The sequence below is a fragment of the Peromyscus californicus genome, unplaced genomic scaffold (assembly GCF_007827085.1).
Source record: "Peromyscus californicus insignis strain IS unplaced genomic scaffold, ASM782708v3 Scaffold_7__1_contigs__length_154581171, whole genome shotgun sequence".
Taxonomy (NCBI): Eukaryota; Metazoa; Chordata; class Mammalia; order Rodentia; family Cricetidae; genus Peromyscus; species Peromyscus californicus.
In genome coordinates, this window is record NW_026294595.1 from 52,180,939 (window position 1) to 52,203,900 (window position 22,962).

The 22,962-nt window shown below is 38.7% G+C and overlaps 1 protein-coding gene across 2 annotated transcripts in view; it reads left to right on the forward strand.

The window, feature by feature from the left end:
• Nucleotides 1-145: 145 nt before the first annotated feature.
• Mtx2 (metaxin 2) overlaps nt 146-22,962 on the forward strand; it is a 53,854-nt gene continuing 31,037 nt past the window's right edge. Inside the window, exons 1-3 of one of the 2 annotated variants that reach the window (XM_052723132.1) lie at nt 187-299; nt 4,765-4,840; nt 22,337-22,384. In XM_052723132.1, coding sequence (XP_052579092.1) covers nt 4,837-4,840; nt 22,337-22,384 — 52 coding nt within the window. In that variant the 5' untranslated portion in view covers nt 187-299; nt 4,765-4,836. Of the gene's footprint in view, nt 300-4,764; nt 4,841-22,336; nt 22,385-22,962 lie in introns of both variants that reach the window. The other variant, XM_052723131.1, reaches the window with a different exon arrangement.

A 22,962-nucleotide genomic window follows, 5' to 3' on the forward strand; every position in this document is an offset into this window, starting at 1 on the left:
AGAGCGAGCCAGAGCTTCAAGGGCTCGCGCGCGCGGGGCGGAGCAGCCGGAAGTGCCGGCGCGCGCTGTCAGCGACGCCGGAAGTCCCCGGCCGGCCTGGCGGTAACCTTGCGGCCCGGCCTCGGCTGCTGAGGTGTCGTCTGCGTGTCTGAGCGTTGGCCCAGCCAGGCTCGTTAGCTGCAGGGGTGCCGCCGGGGTCGCGCGGCAGGGCGCCGAGGGCCGCGGGGCGCAGGCGCGCGTCCAGGGCCTCGCAGCCGCCATGTCTCTGGTGGCGGAAGCGTTCGTCTCCCAGATCGCAGGTAGTCCTCGTGGGCGCGGACGGGGCGGGGGCTTCGCGGGGCAGCGGCGGGGAGAGCCGCGTGGGGGGGAAAGGGCCCGAGTTTCCCGGTAACCGTGGGACGAGGGTCCTGAGCCCGCAGCCCGGGTGGCGGCGGCGGCGGCGGCCATGCAGGCCTGGCCTCACTTTCCGCCTGAGGAAACTGAGGGCTTAAGGCCAAGGTCACCCTGCAGGCACCGAGTCCTGCCCGCCCCCCTCCCGCGGCGCTTTGTTCCGCCGCTCGGCGGTTTGGGGGTGTGGGGGAGGCCCGGGGTTGGGCGCGAGGTGGGGGCGTGGTCACAGGGCCATCGGCCCGCCCCCTCCCCGGGCCTCTGGGGGTGTGGGGCGGTCTCTGCGGCGGTGGGCTCCCAGGTTCAAGGTGACCGTCACCAACGAGCTTCCCTTCTTTACCTGTTGTTGACCGGAGTTCTTCTCCAAGCCATGTGCACAATCCGTAGGGTTCTTGGCTCTGTCCTCAGTTTGCATGAAGTTTAAAGAAAGTAAACACCTTTGACCTGATGGTCGAATTGGACTTGTAAATAGATTTATAATATATATGTTTTTTTCTTATTGAGATTTTTTTTTTTTTTATTTTGGTGAAAGTGACAGTGGTAGAGCAAGTGAAGGGTTTAGGTTAATGGAATGAACGTTAACTCCTGCAGTGTTTTCCATATGAGTACGATAAGGAGATAGTCACTAGAATAAACAGGGACATTTGAGATAAAGCAGGGAAATGAAAAGCATAATGTGTTACAACTTTGCCAACTGTATTGAATTTGCGTGGACATAGATTTCCTTTTTCCTTTAAAATATTCTATGTGAGAAGGGAAAAACTAGAGAAATTGTAAGCTTCATGAAAGCAGGGATGCTTGTTTTGTTCTCCGTTGTATCCTAGTACCTGTCAGTTGGTTCTCCATAAATACCCATGACTTGAGTAAGTGAGTAATACTGAGATTTCGAGTGATGGTTATTTCTGTACCTTGCCTTAGCTCTTTGTAGTAATCTATTATAGTAGGAGGAAGCATTTAAAGATAGATAATTCAATAAATAGTATTGAAACAGCTCCTAAGTCAAAATATTGCATGAATAAATTTTAGATATATTAAAGATTTAAATGTAACACAAACTAATTTATAATAAAATAATTAGAAAGAAATATCAAGGACAAATGCAGGATATTATTTTAATAATGTTGGATAGCAGAAGAGGTTCCTAGGCAAAACACAGAATATATACTCCATAATGGAAAATATTGGCAGAGTTGGTTGTATAAAAATATTGAAAGCTTTTGATGATAAAAGACACGGTGAATAGCTGTGTGTGGTGACTTTTGTCTGTAATCACGAACACATGGGAGGCTGAGACAGGAGGATAGCAGGCTTGAGACTAGCTAGCCTGGGCTTTATTAGGAACATGTTTCAAACAAAACAAACATTAACAACAGGGAAAAACCGCACCATAATAAATTTGTACATATTAATAAGAAAACCAATTAAAAAAGAAAACCTTCCAAAAGAAAGGCAAAGAATCTAAATGGTATTTCATAAAAGGAGAAGTACAAGTAGACAGTGGACAGGGGAAAAGCTGTACTCCATGAATAACTGGTAAATTTTCTACTTAGGTAGGCAAAGTGAATATGACACTCTCTAGTATTGGCAGGGGCATAGAGAATAGAGAAACATTACTTAGTGGGTCTGTAAGCTGGGCTCCCTTTAGGAGTCAAGCACAGTAATGTTTACTAAAATGTTATACTTTAACCCAGAAATCTGTATGTGGATTTATCTGATAGAAATTTGAGGATCAATTCTTACAAGAACTATACAGTAATCTTTAGTATAGCATTATTTCTGATAGCAAGAAATAAGAATGTTCCAGATGTTTGTCAGATTTTGATATACCAATCTAAGTTTCATTTCAGTACCTAAAATCAGTGAGTTGTCAGAGAGCTGTCTTTACTCCATTATTAACACGATTCATAATAGCCAAGCCTTGGAAGCAAACTAGGTGTCTGTCAGCGGATGAATGGATCCAAAGGAGTACTATACAGCCTTAACAAGAAGGCAGTTCTTTCATTCATGATGCCATGGATAGAACTAGGGGACCTTAGATTAAGTGACACCAGCTAGGAGCAGATCTGACTTTCGTGTCGAATCTGACCAGAGTTCATCTTACAGAAGCAGAGAGTGGACAGGTGATTGCCAGAGGCTGGGGCAGTGGGTGGTGGTAAGGGAGAAGAGAGGTGGAAAGGAGCGCTGTTGATCAGAGGGCACAACGTTTCATTTAGACTCGTGGTTTGTGTTCCTCCATGGTGCCCACAGTTGATAGGAACATTGTCTTCCTTAGGTTTCTAACGCGGTGGTAGAGGCCATGACAAAAGAGCTTGGGAAGGAAGGGGTATTTCAGTTGATGGTTGACAGTCCCTCAGGAAGGGAAGGCAGGGCAGGAGCTCGAGTGGAGACCTGGAGGAAGACCACTGCTTCCAGTAGCTTTCTCAGCCTGTTTCTGTATACAGCCAACCCAGCACCACCTGCCCAGGAGTGGCACACCCACAGTGAACTGGGCCCTCCGGCATCAGTCATTAATAAAGGAAATTCCTCACAGCCTTGTCCACAGGCCAGTCTGATGAAAGAATTTTTTTCAGTTGAGTTGCCCTCTTTCACAATATGTCTGAGTTTGTGAAAACTTGACAGAAACCAACCAGCACAAGTGTGTGTTTCAAAATAGCCAGAAGAATAGATTTCTAATGCTATCACAAGAAAGTTGGTAAGTTGATGATGGACATGTTAAGTAGCTTGATTTGATCTTTACACAGTATGTACCGATGTTAAAAGCATCACATTTGTCGTTTCAGAAGGCAAATTTATTTCTGACATGGTGATAAACACTGGAATAGTAGCAATTGGAAAGCAGAGGCAGGAGGATTGCCAGTTCCAGGCTAATCTGGACTGTGTAGAGAGGTCCTGTCTTTAGTAGAGGAAAAAGGAAGAAAGAAAATTTATAAAAAGCAGTGGATATACTTGTATGTTTACAGATACTAAAACTGAAGAAATGCTATGTATATTAGCTTGCAGGCTAGAATTAATATATTAAGTAAAAAGTTACAGCATGATATATATTCTGTATAGACACGTATATGCTTACATAAGCAAAGAAAAACTTTTTAGAAGGGTTCACAAGTTCTCCGTAGGAATTTTAAGTAAGTATAAAGTGTTGCTAGAGGGTGGAGGACTGTGTTTGCGAATTGTTTGAATTACCTTAGTGAGCCGACTTGACTTCTGTAATTTAAGTGATTATAAATTTTTAAGTTAAAAGATTATACTTAGTCGAGAACTGAAAAGAAAATAATCTGACTTTGACCTTGACCTCTAAGTGATTTATAAGTGTAACTCAGACCAACAACTATCCACAGTGTTCTGTTTCTGGTTAATTTAGCATTCTTGGAAGAGGGTAGCCTGTAGGGTAGAGATATATTTACAAAGTCCTGTTATAACAATAAATAATTATCAATTTTTTTGTAATTGAGATTAATATAAATGATAGTTTGGTTATACTTCCAGTGAGCATGAGCTAGCACTTGGTATTTCTTTTAGAAACATTGAAGGCCTCTGGTATCTGTCTGTGACATTTCTGTAGTGCCTTCCCTGAGAGACTGATTTGTAAAGGACATGTTTTTGTAGGCTGCTGTAGTGTGGATCTGGAGTGTTCCCCGAAGACTCACGTTTTCTAAAGTTTTGATCCTCTCTGTGGCATTAGGAACTGGTAGAAACTAAGAGGTGAGGATTGTGAGACCTTGGTCACTTTTGCTGTGTGTCCTCACCTTGAAGTGAACAGCTTTGTTGTGATGTACCTGCTTCCCCACAGGTCCAAAGCAGTGAGTCCACTGTACAGTGAATCAAAACCTCCTAAACTGAGGCAAAATAAACCTTTCTTTTTTATAAGCTGATTATTTCATGTATTTTGTTAGAGTAATGGAAAGCTTACTGCTGGAGAAGCGTTCTTTCACTTGTGCAGTTTAACTGATCACTTTTGTCTTTTCCTAGAAGTGTATCTCTCTTGCTCAGTTTCCATTCTTATTCCTCAGTGTGGCTTTCTCTGTCTCCACAACTCTTAACTTTTTTTCAAGGTTTTGTTAATTCTTATTTAGCTTATTGTATTAGTCCTTGAATTAGCTATTTTTTGGGCTTCCAATATCTCTTGACTCCTTCTAAAATAATCTGTATATTACAAGTCTCAGTGGGATTGTTGTCTTTTTAAGTTTTATTTTCTTAAAATATTAGTGCAACTTCTCTTGTTTCAATACCTTCCTTGGTTTTCCCAGTGCCAGTAGGGCTAAGTGGCTTCAAAACCTCTCTACACCTAAGTCCAAGCCTGTCTCTCTAGCTTCATCTCTTGTCGCTCTCTTCCCTCAACCTCAGCCTTTCTAAACTGTTTGTAATGTCCATCTTTAGCATATGCTGTTGTCTGCTTGAAGTGTCCACTTAAACAACTCCTGTTTCTTCTCAAGACTGAACATCATTTGAATGTGTAAGTGCCTCTGACATTTTTTTCCTTGTCAAATGAGATTTTTAAAAATATAATAATAATAGTAACGATACATGGTCATTATAGAGAATGAAAGTAATCCAGAGAACTATAAGGAATAAAGTGAAAATCACCTGACAACCTACTGCCAGAATTAAGACTTTAAAATCCTATCTCATATTCAGACCTTTGGTGAGCAAATCTATCATTTATTTTCCCTAAATTAAAATACAGACATAGATAATATAGAGGGTACATTTCTTTTGTCATATAGAATGGATCTCCTCTCATGTCTATGATGAAATTATATACTGTCATATTTGAATAGCTATGTAGTATTTCATTATAGTAAAGAAACCATAATTTACTTGTAAGATCACTTTTTTTTTGTTTTTTGATTTTTGTTTTTCAATACAGGGTTTCTCTGTGTAGCTCTGGCTATCCTGCAACACTCTTTGTAGACCAGGCTGGCACTGAACTCACAGAGCTCTGCCTGCCTCTGTCTCCCAAGTTCTAGGATTAAAGGCATGTGCCACCACTACTTGGCCATTGTGAAATCATATTCTGATGGGTTTTTAGTTTAGTTTAGTTTTGTTTTTGTGAGACAGGGTCTCACTATGTAGCCTTGCCAGGTTGGCCTGGATCTTACTATGTAGACCAGGCTGGCCTCAGTCTCGTAGAGCTGCATCTGCCTCTGCCTCATGAATGCTGGGGCCTTTACGTTATTATATCAATCAGTATACATGAAATATGGTGGCAGTAGGAGCTGTATGTCTACACAGGAATACTCAAACCAGCTCATGCTCCTGTTGTGTGTCTGACCAAGCAAACTGAAAATGTGAAAAGCAGATAGTCAGGAACCAGGGGATCTAGGAAGAAGAGAAAGCATTTTGGGACCAGTGCTGTTTGGAATGTGTATCTCAGGCAAGACTTAGTCCCTCTTTTAAAGGGCTTTTAAGTTTTTTTTTTTTTTTTTTTTTTTGGTTTTTCGAGACAGGGTTTCTCTGTGTAGCTTTGCGCCTTTCCTGAGACTCACTTGGTAGCCCAGGCTGGCCTCGAACTCACAGAGATCCACCTGGCTCTGCCTCCCGAGTGCTGGGATTAAAGGCGTGCGCCACCACCGCCCGGCGGCTTTTAAGTTTTTAAGCCAGACTACCCATTATAATCTCTTTTTTAAAAATGATATGATTATGAATTTTCATTGTATCAGTTGAATTCCTTCACATCAGCACCTCCATTAGTATTAGAATAACCAGGTGAAGGTGTTTTGTGGGCCTCATGATGGCTGTTGTCTTGTTTTGTATTTCTACCACTTAGTGTGCAATAGTCTGGCCATTCATATTAGCTGGAGAGTAGACGGGATTCGGCAAGTCAGTTTGGTCACGTTGATGTGTGCCAAAGCCATTGAAGGTATATATGATTTTTCTCTTTGCTATGGTGCTTGCATTTGTGTTTGTGGGTTTTTTTTTTGGGGGGGGGATAAATTTCTTAAAATGGAAAGAACATTTTCATATTCAGGGCCCTGTATTTGATGTTCTGCACCACCAAAAAAGTAGGGTGGGTTCTTTGTTGGTTTGCTTGTTTGTTTTTGGTGTGAAGGGGCAGTAGTGCTACTGTTTACAAGGCCACATTGATTCTCAAAGTATTTAATGATGAAAACTACAACAGATAATTGAAGAAATGCACTAATTTAAAAAAATGTGCAGAGGACAATACATTCAATTCTTTTGCTCTTGAAGATAAAATATTTTCTTAGTTGTTTTTAATGTGGTGTTCTGAGGATTTCCTAGTATTGAGAAAGGCACTAAAGAATTACTGAGAAATTATTGAACTGGCCGTCGCATTTCAGATAATCTTTTTTTTTCATTATCAGTCATATGGATAGTATTATATTATGGAACTTATGTTGGTGATGTGAAGTTGATATTTGAAGGGGCAGGTGGTGACACCAATAGACAGATAAGGTTATACTTTAGATGAGAGGCAATGTATAGTTGATTGACAGGAGGATGACTTATTATTTGGTTTTACTGTATTCATGAATTTATTGCAAACCAGATTGTTAAAGGCAATGCTTTGCTCCCTTTGAAAAAAAACTTTAATATGTTGCTAAGATTCTTTGAAAGACATGTTTACTGAAATAGTCCACAATTGAGCTATAATGTGAATTTTAATTTTCTAGTAAGTTCTTACAATTTGATACTCTTAAATAACATCTCCTCTCTTTGAGATGTATGTGGGATGGAACGCAGTGCCTTGAGTATGTTAGACAAATACTCTGCCACTCAGCAATACCCACAGCTCCATGATTTTTAATGAGTTAGCTTAAAAGATTTTGGTGATGGGTACCCTGTAAAATATGTCAGTATTTTCTCTGTGAAGGCTTTTGAGTTATTAATATTAGCTTAAGCTTTCCATATTTGAGTGGAAATTAAAAGAAAACATCATCAGATCTCTTAACATTTTTCAAACATTTAAAAAATATCTTGAGAAGTAGTTATTAGATAGAATGAAGATAATCAAATAGATAAGATGTTGAAAATTCAGACTTTTCATTTTTTTTAAAGACAGAAATTATAATATTCAGTAAATTTAGCTAAACTCATTTACATGTAGAGGAGAAGTATTCGCCTTGCCAGTAAGAAAAATGAATGCTTTAATTTTTTATTGCTTTGTAAATGACCCTCTATTCTTGAACTCTTTTCTTATTTTTGTATAGTCTATAAATGAATCATGGTTTTGAACTTTTTTACATCAGTAATAAAAATGAAATTTGATGGGCTAGTAATGAAGGTTCTTTTCATAAAAACAATCATTTTGTCATGACAATTTCCATTAACTGTAACTGTGTTAGCAAAATAGAAGCCATAAAATTCCTTTCATTGTGTGTTTTTGTGCTAATTGCATATTTTTATCACTAAGAACTTTTCTAAACCACAGAAATTTCTTTATAACTTAGTTTGCCCTTGGATTAATAAAAAGATATCCGGTATACATTTTATCCTATTGAATACTACATTCTTCGTTGTAATAGAATTTCTTTTCACATACGTTTCATTATCTGGTCAGCCTAAGCATTGACTAGAACTTTATGTAAATAAATTTTATCATCTATTGAGCATTAAGAGGCCATCATTACTGGCCATTTGTTAGTTTCCTTTGCTTATCAGTCTTTATGGTAAATGAAATGTTTGGGGATAGGAACATAGCCCAGAAGAATACTTGCCTAGCATGCTTTCCTAGCACACTGAGGCCCTGGTTTCAGTCCTCAGTACCATAAAGTTTCAGTACTCAGTACCACAAAAACAAAAAACAGGCAAACAAAAGCTATGGACATCTTTAACTGTAAGTAATGTTTCTGACTTGCCTGTTTTATTCATTTAAGGATTGTTATGTTTTCATTGTTTTTACCATTACCATTTATCAGTTTAAGACACTGATTTGGCTAGTGATGAGAGCTAGTTATAATATATTAACTATTTCACTGGTAATTGATGTTTTTGTTCTTAAGTTGGAATTATGAATTACTCTTTATATATTTTCCTCTGTATTGGGTTCTGCAGTGGAGGAAAGTCAATAGGGCATAGGTGTAGACATAAACATGTGAGAGGGGGTTTCTTTGAGGAATTGACTTATTGGCTTATGAAGGATGAGCTGTTCCATACAGGCTGGCTATAGCCTGGAGATGGGACGCTGTTAAGTGGGCTCAGTCCAGATCTGAAATTCTCACAATCAGGGAAGCTGATACTTCAGTCTAAGACTCAAGGTCGAGAGAACCCGGGGAGTGACTGATGTTAAGTCTCAAGAGTCCAAAGATTGTAGTTCTGGTGTCCCGAGCAGGAACGAGGACTCTGCTCAGGGAGGAAAGGAAGCAAGCAAGAGAAGGAAGAGGGAGGAAGGGAGCACCATCTTCTGTTGTGCATTATTATTTATTTTTGGTGGTAGGGGAATGTTTGTTTCCTCTTACACTTTGTAGTCCATCATTGGGGAAGTCAAGGGAAGAAGTCAGGATAGGAAGGAGTCAGGGACTGATGCAGAGGTCTTGGAGGAATGCTGTGTACTGGCTTGTGACCTGAACCCATGGGAATAAGGGTCCCTAATGGGCAGGTGTTGATGGGGAGGACCAGGGATGAGAAGATAAAGAAGACAGAAAGCTGGGTCCAGGAGGTCTTGCATAAACTGGTGGCTTATGCAATTTTATTAAAAGTATAGTATCTTTTTGGTTTTTTTTTTTTTTGTTTGTTTGTTTTTGTTTTTCGAGACAGGGTTTCTCTGTGCAGCTTTGCGCCTTTCCTGGGACTCACTTGGTAGCCCAGGCTGGCCTCGAACTCACAGAGATCCGCCTGGCTCTGCCTCCCGAGTGCTGGGATTAAAGGCGTGCGCCACCACCGCCCGGCTCTTTTTGGTTTTTTGAGACAGGGTTTCTCTGTGTAGCTTTGCACTTTTCCTGGATCTCGCTCTGTAGACCAGGCTGGCCTCGAACTCACAAAGATCTGCCTACCTCTGCCTCCCAAGTGCTGGGATTAAAGGCCTGCTGCCACCACCGCCTGGCAAAAGTATATTATCTCATATGCTGTTTGTAGGGGAGAAGTGGACCAAAGTCAGCAGAAAGCTAAATCAAACAGTGTTGACCAGGAGAACACAGGATACTTCAGACACAACTGCCTTAGGACTGATAACCACACCCTTCAGTGGGGAAAACCAGATTCCCAGGAACTGAAACCCTAACTCTTTCTAGGCCAGTGGTTCTCAACCAATGGGTTGTGACCCCTTTGGGGGTTGAATGACCCTTTCACAGGGTTCACATATCAGATAACCTGCATATCAGATATTTACATTACAATTCATAACAGTAGCAAAATTACAGTTATGAAGAAGTAGTGAAAATAATTTTATGGTTGGGGAGGTCACCACAACTTGCGGAACTATATTAAAAAGTTGCAGCATTAGGAAAGTTGATAACTACTGGTCTAGGCCATGGCCCTAGCCTGAGACTAGCCCTTGCCAAGTCTGCCCCTGGGCAAGGACACAGAGCTAAAGTTCTATTTGTCCTTTCATCAGGGCCTCTGAAAAAGCCTTGGATTGGCCTGGCTTCCAACAGGCTTGTTCCTCATGGCTTACTCAACCAGCTTTCTGATACAACCCAGGACCACCTCCTCAGGGATGGTACCGCTCACATTGGGCTTGGCCTTTATATCAAATTTTTATTTGCTTTTGCTTCTTAGCTGATTAGGGGAAGCACTTCTTTACCAGTCTCTTCTGTAAACATCCTCACAGACATACCCACAAATAGGACCTTGATAGTTCTCTGAATAGTCCTTGTTATGTACAAGTTGACACCTAAAATTAAATCACTGTACTCCCCTAAAATACTTCTCCATCTTGCCATGTGTTTGTGTAAAGAAATCATAGACTACAGATTAAAGACAGATACTTACATTTCAGTTTACTGTTTTAGATGATTTTTGCACCATAGATAATCAACTTTATTGGTCTGCCTGTAGAAAAAGATGTGGTAAGATTTGAGTTATGTTAGATGAATTGAATTAATCAGTTGGAGTCTATTTGTTTTTCTTTTTGAATAATGTAGCAACTGCTGAGCAGATCAGCTTTGTGTGTGTGTGTGTGTGTGTGTGTGTGTGTGTGTGTGTGTGTGTGTGTGTGTGTGGTCGGTCTAGATTTCTGTTGTCTTCACTGGTTGCTGTTCACCTTATTCACTGAGTCAGAGCTTCCCTCAGTCTAACCCAAACCTCATGAGTAATGGCTAGTCTGGATAGCCAGCATGCTCTAGGGATTCCTGTCTGTGCCTCCCATGTGATGGGAACTAGGATTCTTAATATAACTCATCTAATTTTATTCTTTCAACAATCTTAGAAGACATTTACTATTTCCCCTTTTACAGTAAGATAATGAGGTCAGAAAAGGTTAAGCAACTTGGCCAAGGTTACTCACTTGATAAATTGTAAAATTGGGAGAATCTACATGACTTGAGGCCTTAACTTTTTCTTTACACCACCTGTTTTCACTTACTGTGCTGTAAATGGTTGCTATCCCCTCTTATTTCCTTTCCTTCCATGTTACTCATTCAGTAAAATTAGATTCTGAAGTACAACGACAATTTTATATTCATCTTTTTCTTATTAATTTATGTGTTTTAGGCATTTAATAGCTCGTTTGTTCATTTAAATGGCTTTAATAATATTTTTTGGGGGAATTTTAGGATTACAATATATCACCAAAGTATGTTTTAATGCGCATATATCCACAAATACTTACTTGAGTAAATAGAGTAAGATGGTCAAAATCTTTTTGAATTGATCTGCATAGATCCTCAATATCACCTTAGCTGAGCTAAATGAATGAAAGAGATGGAAAGACTATAATCTCTTTTTAAGTGTCATTTGTGTCTCTAGGACATTGTTTTTATGTGTGTTTTATAATAAGTGAACAAAAAATTGATTGTAGACTTGCTAAATGTACTTTCCGAAATGAATGCTTGTACAGTTTATGTATTCACACACCACAAGCAACAAAGGCTCTGATATCAATCAATAGGTTTCTTCTTCCTAATGACTTAAGATAATTTGTAACCAAGAAAGGGTCACAAAATCTTTTTTTTTTTTTTTTTTTTTTTTTTGAGACAGGATCTCGTGTAGTCTGGGCTGGTCTTGAACTTGCTATGTAGCCAAGGATGGCTTTGAACTTCGGATGCTGCTGCTCTCACCTCCTGAGTGCTAAGATTATAGGCATGTGCCATAACACCTGGTTTATAGGGTACTAGAGATTGAGCCTAGATCTTTATGCATGTTAGGCAAGCAGTCTATACTGAGGCACATTGCAAGCTCTGCAGAACCCTTGTTGAATCCTTATGAATCTGTTAGTCTTTAATCTTTGTATATGCACGTTCTTGCTGTAAATTCTAAATTACTTAACCACTGTGCTACATAATGCCACCTACCTGTATTTTAGGTTTATGAAAATGACAACATGAATTCTGCACTTCTCCCTTTTAATAAAAAAACATGAGCCATTTTCTGGAATGAACTGATTTCTCAAACTGTTGAGGTGCTGGGAGAATTTTTTAAAAAAAGATTTTGTAGACTAATTTCTAAACAGTCTTATTAAATAAGAAACATAGAGCCAAATACAGAGGTAATAGCCAAAGAGATCAGAGAACTAGCGAAGAGCCATGACTACCTTATCTTACCACCTCACCGCTGTCACTTCCCCAGAGAGAGTTTCTTCCCGTCTAACTTGTGTTTTTATTGCCTTCCTGTTCTGCCTTCTCATTGGCTCTAAGCCCAGCCACATGACTTCCTCGTCACTGCCCGACTATACAGACCTCCAGGTCTCTATGGCTGGTACTAGGATTAAAGGCTTGTGTCACCACACTTGGCTGTGTCCTTGACCACACAGAGACTCTGCCTGCCATGTGATCGGATTAAGGGCATGTGCTACAACCGCCTGACTCCTGTTTATGGCTATATGACCTCGCTATGTAACCTCTGATCTCCAGGCAAACTTTATTTATTAACATACAAGTAAAATCACATTTCAGCACAATTAAAATATCACCACAAGATTTATTTTTATTTTTAATTGTGTGTGTCTGTGGTGGTATATGCATGTGAGTGCAGGTGCCTTTGGAGGCCAAAAGAGGTCATTGGATTCCTTGGAACTGGAGTTACAGGTGAGTGTGTGCTTCCCAACGTAGATACTGGAATCTGAATGTGGGTCCTCTGCAAGAGCAGTATGTGCTCTTAACTATTGAACCATCTCTCCATCCCTGGAAGAATGGTTTTAAACTCCTGTTTTGGAAAGAGTCATTCCTTAACACATTTGTTGTAAAGTCTTTAAACATCCTCCCTTCACCTGTACCTGGGGGACATTATTTAATCATCTTGTGATTATTAGCTGGGGTTTGTTGTTGCCTTCTTTTCTATAGCTTGCAGGTTGAATTAATGTTGAATTTAATGCCTAATACAGCATTCCTTAAATCCGCATTTTGATAGTCTTATATCATATTTTAAGTCTAATTATCTTTTTTTTAATTAAGAGATTTTCTATTCATTTTACATATCAACTACAGATTCTCCTGTCCCCCCTCCCCCCGCTCAGCCTTCCCCTCCAACCTACTCCCCATTCCCACCTCCTCCAAGGCAAGGTCTCCCATGAGGAGTCATCAGTGCCTGGTACATTCAGTTGAGGCAGATCCAAGCCCCTCCTCCCTGCACCAAGGCTGCCCAAAGTGTCTTACCATAGGACTAGGTTCCAAAAAGCTGGCTCATGCACTAGGGACAGGTCCTGGTCCCACTGCCTGGGGGCCCCCTAAACAATTCAAGCTAAACAACTGTCTCGCTTATCCAGAGGGCCTAGTCCAGTGCCCTGGGGGCTCCTCAGCAAACCCATTTGATTACATTTGTCTGACAGAAGATGGGTATTAAATGTAGTGTATTTGTTGATATCTCTGAGATCATCAGTCTGGTGTCTATATCAAATTAGCAAATTTATTTCTTGTTTTCTTTGTGTGTTGTACAGTAACTTTTGATTAAGATCTGCCAAGTGCTTGTTTGAGCATTTTGTTACATTTGTATTTACACCTTTGGCAGAAAGTCATTTGAATTTGGAGATAGACTGCACATGTGTCTTATTCCATTTCTGTAACACTGTCTCTAAATAGTGTTGGTGGGCTGAAGATATGACGTCTATGAGCTTTTGGAATATAGTCGCCTAAGGATAAACTGAGTTTGACTTCATTAGTGCACAAATGATAGGTTTGTGTAGAGTTATTATAGCATTAATCAATTTGATGGATTGGAAAAATGACAGAATTGAAGCGGCGTGTAATATTAGTGCCTATTATTCTACAAATTATGTCTTCACCTACGTTCATATGCCAGAGGAGTCATGTTGTGCATTAGAAATGCAGAATTTAAGAAAAGAGAGACCAGCAACAGTGGGCACCTCTTTTCATGGCCTGTCTCTTGTCCTCTTAGATTAGATCAAGAAATGGACCTTGGAGTCTAGACTTCTTTATTAGGTCACCACTTTGGTAGTGTGAAGTAACCCTGAATGAATGGGATGGAAGAGTCATCTGCCACCAGAATGACTTATCATTTAACTTGACATTGAGGACACTGCAAGTAATATGTAAATTTAAGGGACCTACTGATATACATATGTGGATTTATTTGCTACCAGTCATTTCAGTAGTATTATAATTGACTGCTAGTAAAGAATGTTGATTTTTATGATTATATTTATTGATAAGGCTTGAGGATAGCTTAAATACAATTAAGATAATGTTGAGCAAATATTTGTTTGGTGTTGTTAGTTTATGCTTTAAAAAATTTAAGAGCTGTCTTTTTAATTTAATTTTTAAAACTTAAAAAAGTTTTGTTTTTATTGAGACAGTGTCTATTTGTTGCCTATGTTAACATGGTACTTGTGATACCCCTGCCTCAGCCTCACATGTGCTGTAATCAGAGGGGGTGCCACCTGCCTTGTGCATGTTCCTTTGTAATTTATCTGTCTTTTTCAACATAAACACATGCAAGGATAGAGAAAGGTCCTTTTTAAGTTTAAGAACTCAGTTGTATAAAAATACTGGTCTTTATCCCCTAAAGACTGAAATTGGAGGTGCCTTTTTTTGCTTTTGGTAAAGGAAGACACTAAGTAGGAAATTATCAGGGTACTGACTAGGGCAAAATAGAAAGTTGGTAAATGACTGACTACTTTCTCAATAACATTAATTGGGATAGGCACTTAGAGTGCTCTGACTTATTTCTAGTTCTTTTTTTATATTTACAAAATAGGAATATAACTCTTTATAAAAATAATAAAATTGAAGGAAGTTTACCTGAATACTGTTAAATTGCAATTCTATTGTTTTGAATTTAGATTTCTTTATTACATAGATGAATTTTGCTTTTATGTATGTCTGTGTACTGTGTATGTGCCTGGTGCCTAAAGAGGTCAGAAGAGGGTATCAGCTCCCTTGGAGCTAGAGTTGCAAGCCATGATTGTGAACCACCATGTGGGTGCTGGGAACTGAACCCTGGTCCTCTACAAGGGTAACAAGAGCTCTAACCACCGGGCCATCTCTTTTAGCTCCCAGTAATTCTAATTTTTAAAATGTAAATTAAGAGTAGACCACCAAGAGTGTCTTTGTTTTATCATGAAAAAGTTGAAATAGTTTTTTAATCTTAGAAAAATTATATCCCAGTTTTATTTAGAGGGTGTGCATGTGTGCATGTACATTCATGCCATAATGTGTGGAGGGATCAGAAAGTACCCATGGGAGTTGGTTTTCTCCTTACACAATATGTGTCCTGGGTATTGGATTTAGGTAATCTTTTACCTACTGAACCATATAGTAGTTTCTTTTCTTAGAATGAATTAATTTCTCCAAAAGCAGGCAGTAGTTTTTGTATGCAAGTGTGTAGCACATGTGTGCATGCACATGTGTACACATGGAGGCCAGTGGTTGATATCAGTTACTTTCTACCTTATTTTTGAGACAGGGTCTCTCACTGAACCTGGAGCTTGTTGATTTCGCTCATTGACCTGCCAGCAAGCCCCAGAGATCTCCTCTCTGCCTTTCCATCATTAGGATTCCAAGCATGTGCTGAAGCACCAAGTTTTTTCAGTGGTTTCTGGGTATCAAACACTTTACCAACTGAGCCATTTTCTCTAGCTGCCAAAGTAGATAGTTTTACTTTGGAATTCTTACAACAAATATATTAGCTTGAAATGGTAATTAGACAACAAATTAAGACATAATAAATTAAAATGTACTATTTTGACATGTATTATTACAACTGCTGTGATTTGTTTGATGCAGTTGAGAATCTAAGATTTTAACAAATAACTTCAGAGCTACAGAAAAACATTTGTATCTAAGAATTTATTTGTAGGAAATGAGAGATACAATATTGACCTCACAGTATGGTAGGGTAGAAAATTATGACATAAGACAAATACAAACCTTTACGGACAGTACATATAAAAGAGAAATAATGTGACAAACTTGGCTCTGAAGATGTTTAATTGGGGTTTTGACAATAAAAAGAAATATTGAAGGGAAACTATTTGAGTAAATTTATAAAAGCAAGTCTTAAGTGTTCAGGGAAAATTTGACATATTCAAGTTAGACAGAAGGAGCTTGGTGTTAAGTAAGCAAGTAGACAAGTAGACAGGGACTCCGATTCTCTACTAATTTATATATGTTCCTCCCTCAGCCTTTTCTTGGTCTAAAAAGCTGATTTTTACCATGAAAGAGAAGGACTCTTTTTGTTCAGGAGCACATGAATATCTATGGGTTCACCATAGAACCCATATGGTATTGTAGTTGTACATGTCTCTCCCACCCACCAGTTCCCAAATAACCACTTAGAGGCTTAATATTACTTACAAATGCTTGGCCAATAGCTCAGGCTTGTTACTAGCTAGCTCTTACACTTAAATTAACACATATTATCTGTGCTTCATATATATACATTCTGCTTTCTTGTTGACTGCTTCCTTGGTGGCTGGCTGGCAGCTCCTCTGACTCTGGCTTTTCTTCCTCCCAGAGTCTTTTGTGTCTGGGTGTCCTGCCTATACTTCCTGCCTGGCTACTGGCCTGTCAGCTTTTTGTTAACCAATGAGAGTAATACATATTCACAGTGTACGCAAGGATTACTCTACAGCAGTAGTTATTTAGAACAACAGTCTGCCATGTGGGGTTAGAGTGTATATTTTATGCTATGCTTGACAGTCTGATATGCAGAATGAAATACGTGTAAATTAGCTGTGCATGTCTTACCCAGATATAAACCCTAAAACTTAAAATTTCTATTTGATACTTTACACTAACTACACAGTTTTCATTGGTGTCTTTGTTGCTGTGATGAATTCCTGTGAAAAAACAAAGCAGAAAGGATTTATTTATGGTTTCAGAGGTTTCCATTCCTGGTGGGCTGGCCCCATTGCTTTGGGCCTGAGGCAAGGCAGTCAATCATCTTAGAGAATGTAAGGCAGAGTGGTCTACTCATTCTCTGGTGGCCAGGTAGTAGGGTAACGATTGACTGGATCAGAAAGGATGGGCCTTCAAAGGCATATCCCCAGTGATGTACTTCCTCTCACCAGGCCCTGCTTCCTAAAGTTTGTAGGATTTCCTAGAGTAGCTTCAGCTGGCCACCAAGCCTTTTAACACATGAGCTTGTGTGGGGCATTTCATGTTCAAATCGTAGCAATCAGATATTAATGTCATACTTCTCTAAGCCTCATAGTTAAGGCCCAAACTCTAACATGCTGTCTCACTGTTAATGCTTTCTGCATCCTGTGACTTTAACTCAGAGTTCATCATTTTAAAATCTCACATCCCTTTTAATGCACTATTCAGCATGCAGGTCCAAATAGATTTAACAATCATGGTTGTTGATTCCTTTAATAGGTATCAGATAACATAAAAAGTTTTTGCTAAAATTGAAAGTAGGAAGAGTTAAAAAAGTAAGTTGAAATCGGAGATCTACCTGTTTTCAGGCAACTGTTTAGTAAGTTTAGACTTGTGTGGTCTTGAAGTTGTCTGGGTGAAGTTTTTTTTTTTAATGTTTTTCTACGTGGTATAGTTTTCTTATCTTCCCTGCATCACTGTTAGCATAAAATGATACAGAGTAATAATAAAAGAAGTGCTAATAAGACCCAACATTATCCAGCCAGCATTTCCTATGCTAGGTTCTAAGGATGGCCTCAATCCTAGATTCACAGTTTATTTTCTGCTTGGAGATATAACTAAACACTCAGATTGTAAAAATACCAACTGTGATAAGTGGTGTAAAGGGTGTCTGTGTAAGGGAGCATTTGAGCAATTTAGGGAGATCAATAAAGACTTCCTGGGGATAAGTTCATCTTTAACATTTGTAGGGTACAGTGCAAAATGAAAATTTGAGGTTCTTGCTCACAGACTAAAGACTCCAGGACTAGGACAGCAGAACACTTAAGTAGGTCCTTCCCAAGTGCTGGCTCTGTTCAGCTGCATGGGTTATATATCCACAAACCAGACTCTCCCTGAGCAAGTGATGTTTGAACTGAGCTGTGATGATGTAAGAGGAGAGAAAGATAATTCTAAGTAGAGGAAAGAGCACAAAAGAGTTTTTGGGCAGGAGAAATAGCGGTGGATTCAGAAACTGGAGGAAGAGCATTATGGATGGAATGCAGGGTGGGAAGGACTCGGGAGGAGGTGTGTGATGGGTAGAAAGAGTGACTTTCCAAAGGCCAAGAAGGATCTGGCACATCAAGTTGAGGGTTTGAGTCTTCATTCCAAGTACCACATATAACTCTTGGTATGGTCTAGGCATAAGAAACTTACACTTTGACAGTATTGAACAACCCTTTCTCCCAACCTCTATTTCTTAACCAACTCCTTTTTAAGAAACTATTTTAGGGGGCTGGAGAGATGACTCAGAGGTTAAGAGCACTGGCTGTTCTTCCAGAGGTCCTGAGTTCAATTCCCAGCAACCACATGGTGGCTCACAACCATCCGTAATGAGATCTGGTGCCCTCTTCTGGCCTGCAAGCATTCATGTAGGCAGAACACTATACACATAATAAATAAATCTTTAAAAAAAAAAAAGAAACTATTTTAGTTTTACCTTTTCTAGTTATTCTGAGGCTGCTCCTTCTCTAAGGATGTTTAAAATGGCCTTTCCTACTAGGGAGTGGTTTAGTAGTGGAAACTGAAATTGCATAGGGGTAAGTGATATGAAATATACTATTGGAGGTAGTCCAAAACAACGGAAGTCTAAAGTCAACTGAAGAACAGTTAGTTAGAAACTGAAAGTGTTTTATTGTTTTAAAAATAATTTAAAAAATGCTACAGGTATTATAAGTCTATTGTCATCACTATGCTTTAAAAATGTCCACCTCCCTTTATTTGATACATAATTCAGGGCAAGTGGTGGAGTGGATATTGCCTTGCTTGACATTGGGAAAGAGAAAAGTGGAGAAAAGGTTGTCTTTTTGGACTGCCTCTTTAGTCGGGGGTTCACAATAAAAGGCTTTAATTAATGTTATTCACGGCAAGAAGTAGTCTTTGTATTTTGCCATGTGTGGGTGACAGTTGTTCATGATTCTTGGATTTACTTAGATCAGTGCTTCTCAACCTTCCCAATATTGTGACCCTTTAATACAGCTCCTTATGTTGTGATGACCTCCAACCCTAAAATTATTTCTTTGCTACTTCATAACTGTAGTTTTGCTGCTGTTAGGAATCATAATGTAAATATCTGATATGTTCGACCCCAAAGGGGTTGCGACCCACAGGTTGAGAACTGCTGACTTGGATAGACTGGAACCTCCATGGATTGTTAATAGAGCTAGCAATGTGCCACCCAAAGTGGGGTTTTCACTTTTGGCACACTTACAGAATAGTGCTAGTGATTTCTTTTCCCACATTATAATTATTTAAACTAGGTCACTTAGACTGTGCTAAAAGGTAAGCCAGGCAGTGGTGGCACACACCTTTAATCCCAGCGCTCAACAACAGGCAGAGGCAGGTGGATCTCTGTGAGTTCAAGGCCAGTCCAACCCTGTCTCGAAAAACCAAAAAAAAGAAAAAAAAGAAAGAAAGAAAGAAAGAAAGAAAGAAAGAAAGAAAGAAAGAAAAGAAAGAAAAGAAAGAAAGAAAGAAAATCAGTGGTGTTTGTATACTCCGAGATGTTCAGGGTGAGTTAAGTAGCAGGTCATTTTCTGCATACATTTTCTTACCTGTTGATCCATGACACTAGAATTCCCAGGTGCTAAAATAAAATTGCCACATAGTTTCATCAATCTACTTGCTTACTTATTTAAACTGATATGTTCTATTTGTGAAGAAAGTATCAAATGTTTGGTACAGTTTCTTCCTGGGAATTTATTTTCAATAACTTATGAGTTGAAATATAATTTATATATTGGACCAGACAAAACATTAACCCCCTCTACCTTAGTTTCCAGCTGTAGGTCTTCATACCAGAGCCTTTGATATTGATAGACAACTTACTTGCAGTCAGGTAGAATGTTGCAAAATTTCTGTTGCTTTTATATACTCTATTGGATTAGATCTGGAGAACCCATCATAGTGGAGGTGATGAATTAACTGTGTGTGTGTGTGTGTGTGTGTGTGTGTGTGTGTGTGTGTGTTGGTTGAGTTTGCATCCAGTGCTTTATGTACGCGAGTGAGCACTCTTTCCCTAAACTACTGGAATTATTGAAGCTTGAATTAATGTTCACATTATAGCTCATATTATAAACTAATAGAGTAGCTTCTCATTTATCAATAAACACACTGCAGATACTGTATATTTAATGATAAATTGTTTTGAAAATTTGCAGTCTATGTCTAGTCTAGAGACAAAATAGCTAAACAAAAATTAAAATTACCAAAATATTTTAGAACACCCCACTACAATAATATTAAGTTGCTTATCCATGTTTAAAGAATGAAGTATGATAGGTTTTAATTAAATGCATATTTTCTGTTTTTACTTACAGTGGGTAACAACCCTATGCAAGGCATGTATATATGACTCACAGAGAGGTATAGGACACATCTATTCTCTCAGGAACTGAGTTTTAATATTTATCTTTTGGAAATTTTATACATGTTATTTTGATGCTTTATGTGGTACATATTAAATACTTGATGATTATGGATCTTATAATAAACAAATCTCATTGTTTTGTTTAGAGAAGTAAATGGTACAGGTGTGTTGACCATATAATGTATCCTAAAAAGTTACTTTTGAGTAATTTGCTAATGACAGCTTATTTTTGTTGCCTTGGCTTTTAAGAATTGTATTATGCAGGTTAATTGGGTTTTCACTGAAATTTTACTTCGTTAAAATGTTGGCAGTAAAAGATATTTAACCTGACTATGTGTGTTGAAGTCCAGTGGCCTTTGCATGTATGCACAATATTGTAGCTAACAGTGTAGAAAACTATTCCTGGTCCATTATTTGCTAATGATTTCCTAGTATTATCACTAAGTGTCTACTTAATTTTATGTATATTAATTAGGTCAAGTGTAACATTTGCAACTTTTAATAATATGTTTTTCATTTTGATTCTAAAGTATAAGAACAAATTCAAGTGGTTTCTTTTACCTATTGTCTCTTAAATTATTCATCTTAAAAATGCATTACATATGTAAATTTCTTTTAAAAATCAACTATGATTATATATTAAAATGATTTGTTGCTGTATCAAAGACTGGATTAGCATAAACACAGTTAGAAAACTATCAATTATTAACTACCACAGCCCACTTTCTTGCTAAGAACAATCATAGTTACTGTATTAGGATTAGTTATTTTGATGTTTTATTCCTTTACAGAGAAGAATTTGGTAAATGAGATCCTCATAATCCTGTATGTTCTGTTAATGCAACTATTGCTTCTTTTTTTATTTTATGGTTTGTTTAGTTTTTGTTTTCAGTACATCTGGTGTGCAGTTTCCCCTCCCTCTACTCCTCCATTTCTCCCCCAGATCCACTCCTCTCTTTTTGCTGCTGCTTCTGTTTTTTGGTTTTTCCTCAGACAGGGCTTCTCTATGTAGTTTTGGCTGCCCAGGAACTAGCTCTGTAGACCAGGCTAGCTTCAAATTCACAGAGATTCTCCTGCCTCTGCCTCCCAAGTGCTGGGATTAAAAGCGATCAAACACCCCCCCCCATTACCCCCACCCCTCCCACCCCCACACCCCACCCCCGTCCCCACATGAGCAAAAGTCGTTTTGCTTCTTAAGCACTGTTAGGAGACAGCATTTAGAACTGAGGGCTTTTCCTTAGCACTGATAGGTTGTTATATTCTCCTTGTAGTTGGAATTTGGTGTAGATGGGAGAGTGAGGTCAAGGTCAAGCTTCATAGCAGAATTAATTAGTCTTACTGACTTTGTTTCTCATTGTACTCAATGCTTATTATGCATTAATGCTTATCATTTTTAGGGTGACAGTCCTGCAGTCAAGGCAGCAAAGCCTTTGTGTTCGTTGGGATGCCTGTGTTTTTAAAATACTACTTTTAAAGAAGGAAAGGTGGTCAGGTTGTAACAGATGTGTTTGGTTCTTTCATCTGGTGCGAGAGAGTTTACTTTTTGAAAAGCTTACAGTAAAACGTTCTGAACATTATTTTACTATCTTTTTTGTACTGAATAAAATACCAGTATTTTTTTTATGTATGAACAATATTTTGCATATAACTAATTTTAAGGAAGCTAACTTTATTTTTTAATTGTCTTTTTAATTGGGCAAGTTATCTCCCTTTTTTCTATGAAAAACCTTATCACCACACAATAAACATTTAAATAGGCTAGCCTTCTTATGCAGGTTATCTCATACAATCTAAGGTAGTATGATTCATTGCTGTAGTTAAATGTCACCTTAACAGTAGATTTTAAATGCTTGCCAATGTACATACTGATGGATTTGGCTGAGTATTGATATACTTTTGCCTCACGTGCCTGATTATCATTGCCTTGTTTCTGCAGCTACGGAACCTTGGCCTGAAAATGCGACCTTATATCAGCAACTGAGAGGTAAGTTCTTATTCACAATTAAAAATGGCTTTGTGTTAAAATACACTTATAACAATAAACCCCCAAGTTAAACCGAACCAGCTGACCAACTAAATAAACAAACAAAACTCTCTGCAACCACCACATGCACTAATATAATTTCCTGCAATGAGAATGTAAAACACAAAGAAGGGATTCCCTCGTATAATTTGTCTACAAGGTTTTGCCTAAACTTGTATCTGCCAGGTAAACCAACTATTCATAGCCTATAAGGTCCTTAGTTTATTATTGACTCATTATATTGGCTGCTGTAGGCAGTGTAAAATGATGTGGTTGCAGGAGCACTTGGCAGATTTACTGCACCAATAGCTGAGACAGCAGATTTTTGAAGTCCTGTGGTAAAGTGGGCTCTCAGTAAAAAGGAACTGTTAAAATGTATAGGCTAGGATGGTTCAGGCTCCCTTTAGCAGCTCTTCATATATCATCAGATCACATTATGGACCCCATTTGGGGCTCAGCAGCCTGCTACAGTTGTCAGAAGACTGCAAAGTAATGAAGACTAATAGGCAGCAGCCCCCGTCCTCTAAGCATGGAATTTT